The sequence below is a fragment of the Juglans regia genome, chromosome 1 (genome assembly GCF_001411555.2).
Source record: "Juglans regia cultivar Chandler chromosome 1, Walnut 2.0, whole genome shotgun sequence".
Lineage (NCBI taxonomy): Eukaryota > Viridiplantae > Streptophyta > Magnoliopsida > Fagales > Juglandaceae > Juglans > Juglans regia.
The window spans coordinates 40,293,994-40,301,742 of record NC_049901.1 but is presented as its reverse complement, the minus strand read 5'-3'; the positions used below and the strand labels follow the sequence as shown (position 1 = coordinate 40,301,742).

The 7,749-nt window shown below is 35.5% G+C and overlaps 1 protein-coding gene across 1 annotated transcript; it reads right to left on the bottom strand.

Annotated features, from left to right (window-relative positions):
* Positions 1–3,319: 3,319 nt before the first annotated feature.
* On the bottom strand, positions 3,320–7,000 carry LOC109006266 (G-type lectin S-receptor-like serine/threonine-protein kinase At1g67520). The gene is made up of 6 exons (XM_018985484.2): positions 5,814–7,000; positions 5,073–5,386; positions 4,416–4,623; positions 4,093–4,330; positions 3,857–4,007; positions 3,320–3,741 (listed from the first exon to the last, which is right to left on the bottom strand). The coding sequence occupies exons 1-6, from the start codon at positions 6,976–6,978 to the stop codon at positions 3,445–3,447; spliced, it is 2,373 nt and encodes a 790-aa protein (XP_018841029.1). The 5' UTR covers positions 6,979–7,000; the 3' UTR covers positions 3,320–3,444.
* Positions 7,001–7,749: the final 749 nt, after the last annotated feature.

Genomic DNA, 7,749 nt, shown 5'->3' with positions numbered 1-7,749 from the left:
TTTTCCCTCTTTTTTTTTTTTTTTTTTTTTTGTCTTCTTTTGCCACAACTTCATTAATATTACTTTTAAGGATTTATTTTTGAGTTTCAAAGAATTCTAGTTTTCAGCCTATAAATGAGTTTTTATGTTTCTAAAATGTAAAATTATTAGAGAATTGAACATTGTGTTTAGCCAAAATCATATATTTATAATTTGGAACAAATTTACTAAGCTAATTAGTTTAAAGTAATAATCATGATTTTAGTTAGAAATCTTCGATCGATACGCATTAAGAAGTTTGAATAACTGTAATATAATTTTAAAAGACAATGATAAATTTTGTTTGCAACATACAAACAACATTTTTTTAGAGGAATTTTATGCATCAACTGCTATTCACTTTCACACTCTATATTTATAACTTTTTTTTCATAGGGTGTGAGAGTGTTTTTCATAAGGTGTACGGTAATGAATAGTGACTGATGAAAAGAATTTTTCTTTTTTCTTTTTATAATTTTTCTTTCTATAATTGTGTATATAATGGAAGACAATCATATCAAATTCAAATCATATAAGAAACTCACAAAGTTCAAAAAAAAAAAAAAAACCTTCAATTTTTTCATGATGTGTAGTCATTCATGTTCATATCATTGTTCTCAAACAATGCAAGCTATTCCTAGATTAATGCTTGAAGTGCAATGGAGAAAGAAAATTACCAATTTTTTTAGCCTAAGGAAAGCAAATGGAGGCATTATTATTGCCAATAATTTCCTCCCTTTCATTATTACTCCCATATATTATGTAATTGAACTCAACATCATCTCTTTCACTTCTAGAAGATTATTTTATAAGTTGGTTGTGTTCTTTTAAGCTCAAAAACACATTGGATACCTTGGTCCATTGGTTTTATTTATTGGTAATATCATTGATTGTGTTGTTGTGTGCATAATCTCTTGATCATCAAACCCATTATATAGAGAGGCATTATATGCATGCCCTACCTGCCTTCTAGACTTTCTTGTCATTTACCCCATTCCGTGATACGGATCTTGTGGCCCCATGATCCTAATTTCCTTCCATCATCATTGTTCTTTAAAGCAATCATCCATTAATCCAACAAAACATTGAGCACTTGATTTTCAAGACAAAAAGAAAAAAAAAACTGCAATAAAATGTAATGTGGGATAGGTGAAAATGCAGAGGATGTTGGGGAAGATCATAGCACATTTTGTCCTGCATCTAATGGGGATTTGAACCACTTCAGAAACCTCTTTGATTTCTAGCTTTGTACGTTTCATATAAAACAGACAGTCAACATTTAGATTTCTTTTTCTTTTTCCTTTTTTTTTTCCTTCTTTCCATTCTATCCCACTTTTTCTGTGCAGGATCTTATCATTTACCACTTTTGGTTTCAGTTTCAGGCAGCATACCTAGCAAGAATTGCAGTGTTGCAGAGTGGCAAATGTATTGGAAAACTCAAACCTCCATCACTTGCCCCATACATTCTTCTCCCCCTACCATGAGGCATATATGAAATGTCTACCAACCAACCTTCCTTCCTTTCAGCTTTTTAACCCCTGCTAAAAAAATTTCAGTAGGATTCATGGAGTTAGCTCTTACTTTGATCTAAATTAGTTAATGTCCATGGAAAGGGGCAGATTCTGAGTACAAGTTGGTACTGTCATCATATGATAGAATGAGAATACTACGTCGTATTTATATCTCGAAACTATTTTGTAATTACTTTTTCGAATAGGAGTAGGTTTCTTATTGTTAGTTATGCAGCTTGCTAGTTGGAATGGACAAGTAATTAGCATGTCATATTTTATGGATTCAAATTAGTGGAAGCTCTGAAATTTATGAAGATATAAGAACAAAAATCAAACTGAGAAAGCACCACTTGAATATTGTAATGGCCACCTGACAACCCCACACTAAAATTTGTAATAAAAAAAAATAGAGTATTCAAAATAAAGAGACATCACCTGGTAACTTGGCAAAGTTTGTTTATACAGAAAAGGCATCAATTTCAGTGAAAAGTGGACTGAATTCAAAATGGACATGAATGCATACACTGAGGAACTGAACTTAATCTTTATATGTTTTTGCTATGGGCATTGTCTGGGACATCTCATCATGGCCAGCTTCAATTCATGGGGTCCAAGATATGCATCTGTACAATTACTCTTTTTAATTTGAAGATTCATATCCAAAGGAGGAATGCTATACATTAGCCATTATTCACTCTCACATCTCACATCTACAATTTTTTTTTTATAGGGTGTAGGGATGTTTTTTATAGAATATGGGGTAATGAATAGTGACTGATGAGAAGAATTTTTCTATCCAAAATGGTCTCACATCTCCTAAGTTGAGGTTTCAATTAAGTGAGAGGGAGATATATGATACGAATGTGTCTCTCTCTCTTGCATCTGAAGCCTTCAAATTCGAGGAAGAACTTGGAGAAATCTTGATGCATGAGAGGTAGAAGGCATAACAGATAAAGGCGAGAAAATTGAAATGAAATTCAGAAAGGAGTGAGGAACACATCCGTGAAAACTCATAGAATATATACGTTATTTTTCTGCCTTTCTTATTTTAGTCTGTCGGAGGGAGACATGGTGACATACAACATCTTTGATTTCTCTTTGGTAGTTTTGGGTCGAACCCAACTAACAGATTGTCTAGTTGGTTGGCAACACAAGAAATGAAGAAAAGATTGCTAGGGAATAGAACATAATGGATTGGAAAAGGATAAATTTCATTTTGAGCTAGAAAGATATGAAATGTCAACACTTCAATTCAAAGAAGCCAAATGCGTCATTTAGCATCTAAGCTGAATAAAAAGTTCTAAAGTAATGCTACTCTTCATCTTGATTTTTGTCATTTGCGTTTAATTTACTTAAAAGAGTAATGCTACATCCAGTCGTGAAATACACAAGCACCGTGCAGTTGCTTTAAAAAAGAGAGAGATTCATTATTAAAAAATTAATTTCTTTTCATGTAAGTCTCATATTTATTCAATTTTTTCAAAGCGGTTGTGTTGTGCTTGCACACGCATGACTGCAACTATTATTATTGTACTTAAAAATATGTCATATTAATAAATGTGATTAGAGGTAGATGAATTACAAACATTTCATTCTCATGCTCTAAACATTTATGGCTAATGTTAGTGCATATAACTCCAAAAAAATGTTATGGATGATGGATACATTAAGCGCTTGTTGAGGAAACATGCGCACAACTGGACTAAATGTATAATGCTTTTAGCCACCAAAAAAGCCTTGAAAACATGTCAAATTCTAGGAAACTTTTCAGAATTTACAACTGAGGAAAGTATACAATTAATGATCAGATGAAAGTGCCTTCATATAATATAAATATACATGTAAACTGGCCATACATACGTCAGCCATGGGAAATGTTTGGTAACATGTTATTCATAGGGGAAGTTGCTCGCTATCATCGACCTAAAATGTCTGAAACTGTTACATCATTCAAAGAATTAGTTTGCTGCATAGATGAAGCAGAGTAACTTGTACGGATGTAAAAGGCTGATTCTTTAGGAGCAGGCAAATTTGTATTTTCATGGCTTAGCATAGAAATAACGTCTGATATGGAAGGTCTATCTCCTGGACGCTCTTGCACACACAAGAGACCCACCTGAATGCATTGCATAAATTGGCTCGACAAACATGTGTTAGACAATGTTGGGTCCATAAATTCCAATCCCTTTCCACTTTTCCACAAATCCCAAGCCTTCAAAAATAGATAAAAAAAAATGTTAGAAAGGGGGGCAAGAAGTCAGCTTGTAAACGAACACAAGTATGAAGAATAAATTGAGTTCAGAATGTTTGACATTTTAGTTACTTACATATCCTAGGAGGTTCACAAAGCGATCTGAATGGCGGAAGGTTACTATTTTCCTGCCACTAAGGATCTCCAGCATAATGACTCCAAAGCTAAACACATCAGATTTTATCGAGAAATGGCCGTGCACAGCATACTCCGGCGACATATAACCACTGTCATGAGAATTAACACCAAGTGGTTAGTACTTGAAGGGGAATCCATGCTGAGATGATGCTTAAAGAACAACCGGTCACTTACAAGGTCCCAACAACTCTGGTTGTTTTTGCCCGAGCTTCATCATCTCCAAAAATCCTTGCCATGCCAAAATCTGATATCTTGGGATTCATGTCCACGTCCAACAATATATTGCTGGTTTTCAAATCACGATGAATGATCCTACATCGAGAGTACTTATGAAGATAAAGAAGGCCTTGAGCTATCCCTTCAATGATGCTGAAACGGTGCTTCCAATCCAATAACATCTTCTTTGTAGGATCTGGTTCAAGTTTTACATTTAGTGAGGAACAAGAGATCACCAAAAGCATGCACAAAGATGAAACTGAAATAAGGTCGTCAAGTACCAAACAGGAAGGAATCCAAGCTTTTGTTGGCCATGTACTCATAGATCAAAATCTTTTCTTCTCTTTGAATGCAGCAACCAAACAGTCTAACGAGGTTCCTGTGTTGCAGCTTTGATATCAACTGAACCTCATTTTTGAACTCCTCCAGTCCTTGACTAGATTGTCTAGAAAGTCTCTTCACTGCAATTTCATTCCCAAGCAAAGTACCCTGCAAAATGTCAATTATTTGTTATTTCCTGGACATTCTTGGTAGAATATTAATAGCTTTAAACCACAAATCAGACATGGAAATGTAAAGCAATGAGTGACCAAAATAAATCCCATATCCCTGTATCTTCTAATTCTATAGCATAATAGAGCAGGATCCAAACTAATGCTTACAAAAGTTACAGCCCGAGATGCTTATGAATTGACACTAAACACAAATAGGTTTTACCTACAAAAGAATATTAACCATAATGAGTTTTGATTGCTGTGACATTAACTGTCAGAAGCAAGGAAATAATCCTGAGGATGAGAAGACTGTCATGTCAGTTTCTGCGCACAACGAGCTAAATCTTCATTTCAAATTAAAATGTCTTCTGTGATAATTATGCCTAACTAAGAAATCAAAGAAACGACGTCACTCTTGGAAGTCATTCAATATCGTGGAATTACCTTGTAAACAGGCCCGAAACCACCTTCTCCAAGCTTATTTTCGTCAGAAAAGTTATTTGTAGATGTTGCTACGCAATCGAAACTGAGCAGTGGCAGATCGTGATCCTTCTTTCTTCCATATTTGTCTCCACCTATATCTTGATCAACTGCTGCTTCATAAGAGCCCACTTGAACCTGGAATCTCTTCAGACCCAAGTCTTTTAAACGATGATTTCTCCATCGTAAATAACAAACTAAGGCAACTATGATGGGCAATATCAGAGAAAGAACTGGCGTTACTACTAACCACAACAGCCTTCTGTTATGCTGTTCACCTGAAAAGAAATTCGACTATCTCATTGTTCCCTAACCTCAATATGCCTTTTACATGAATGGAGATTATCCACATTTGAATTCTAGAAAATGCAGATTGCTTGGGGATAAAACTTTTTTTTGATAAGTGATTGCTTGGGGGTAAACCTCTAGTGTTAAAGACTGTCAAATGAGCTATACATTAACTCAGGTATGTTACTAAAATTGAAATCCTGCACCTGTCAACGATACATTTGCATTGCAATTATGTAGTAGCTTGGATTTGGAATCTAAGCCACTAAAGAGTTGAAATCCTATCAGATGAACTATACATTCACTTAGCCATGCTACTAAAATCAAAATCCTGAAACTGTCAATGATAACCGCCTATAACATGGTGATTTCGATCAAAATGCATGTTCAGAATGTTTCAAGTGCAATTAGGCCTACCAGATTCTGTGGAAGTGTCCCCACGAACATGTATTGTCCGCTTTCCTTCCCCAATGAATCGCAAAAGAACCTTTTTCTCCCCATAATAAAGTTCACATCCGGTGCCATCATCTCGGAACGAAGCAAAAGCAGCACAAGAACAATTATCCTTGCACAATATCTCACAGTCACTAAGACCCAGATGAACTGAATCGCTTACGATTGCTGAATCTGGCATCGAACCTTTAATTTCTGAGAACGTTTCTCCATTCTGGCACATGTACGGGGTTCTTATGTAACAGTCAGTCGCCTTGCTCACGGTAGTATTTTCGCAAATTGAACGATTCTCCATTAATATCTTCTGTCCCATCATTTTGTATTCCTGGATTTGCCCAGATGACGAAAGCACAAACCATGAATAACTACGTTTTTCTTCCGTTTGGATGGAAAAGTAAACCTCATTTGGTTTCGAAACATAGCTAAAATTGTGGTCATGTGACGAGCTTTCAAATTGAAATTTAAGCCTCTTTCCATCCCAAAATCCAATCTGCCTTGAGAAACCATCTCTGTGCCAAACCTTGACAAGTGTAAAGTTATATTTATCGAGGCCCAGAGCAAAAGAGCCTGTAGTAGGGACAGACGAGCTTTGCCACGAGACCAGATACTGTGATCTGTTGTTTTCAGTGAATAAATTGAACAGTCCAATTTTCATTCCAGGCAGAAGAGTGTCGGATGGATAATAAAAACTCTGCCAGACAATTTTATGTCCTTCTTTAAGAAGAAAATTTCCTGAATCCAGAAGAGTCGCTATTGTCTTGCTACTCGGAGCAAGCATTCCAAAGTTCACAATTATGGGAATCCCCCTCCTGTCTCTGATCTCCATATTCCCATCGTGTCTGATAGAAAGGATTCCGGAGGAATCTAAAAGGGGGTATTCACGGTTTGCGACCCAGACGGGTTTCTTATTTGGGTCATTCTTGAACCATATTCCCAAGTAGTGGCTGCTTGAGGGTGTTCCGCCGGAGCTGAAGAAGCCTAACTCAAAGACCCTGTTTAAAGAAATTAAGGTCTCAGCCTCTCTCAGATCCTCGCCTGGCTTAAGGGTGTCCCTTGCTTGACATAGCCATAAAAGAAAGCAGCAGTGAAAAATTGGTATGGTTAAGTAAGAAGTTGCCCCGGTGGCCATTGAAGGAAGGGCTCAAGGCTCTGAAACGCAGAGAGAGAGAGAGAGATGGGAAGTCGATGGGAGAATTAAAGGGGGGAAATGATAATAAAATAATGTTATTTTAAATTTAATTTTGACTTTTACTTGTGTATAAATATAATAAAAATATTTTTTTTATAAAATAATAAAAATTATTATTATATTTAAAATTATTTATAAATTGTGAATGGATCGTTACCTATCATACCTATAGAAAGAGACATCGGTGATGAAAAGCGTCAATATATAGACAGACGGGGAAAGCATACGTCAAATATGGGGAGGACACGTTCGATCCCACTTAAGAAAAAACAACAGGTTTGAACTTTGAAGCGAGCTGGTTTGTCACTTTGTCATTTGTTTTTTTTTTTTTTAACCAAAAAGACCTCTAATAGAAATAATAAAGAATAAGAAGACAACGGTCGCAACAAAGAATCTCAAAACTAACTCAGAAATAAAGAACTATAACATGCACGCACTAAATATCCCTTAATCACAAATAAGGGAATAAGTACTTGTTAAGGCATAACAAACCTTTAAATCTTTTAGGAATAAGACTATTAGCACGAAAATCTATACAAGAATTATAAGCTCATTCATTGACAAAAAAATCAACAACTATATTGCATTCTCGAAAAATATGATAAATGCGAAAATTAAGAATCCGAATAAGCTCAATCACCTCTTTCCAAAAGTCTCATAAATATTAGTGGGAACATTCACCACAACACGAAAGCACCATCATAGGATCTG

Bases quoted from the DNA above. Each gene is read 5' to 3' on its own strand.
- LOC109006266 (XM_018985484.2), bottom strand. From the start codon at position 6,978: ATGGCCACCGGGGCAACTTCTTACTTAACCATACCAATTTTTCACTGC. The intron at 4,331-4,415 runs GTACTTGACGAC...AACTTGAACCAG, and splicing joins CTTGGATTCCTTCCTGTTTG to ATCCTACAAAGAAGATGTTA. The intron at 4,008-4,092 runs GTAAGTGACCGG...TTCTCATGACAG, and splicing joins ACCAGAGTTGTTGGGACCTT to TGGTTATATGTCGCCGGAGT.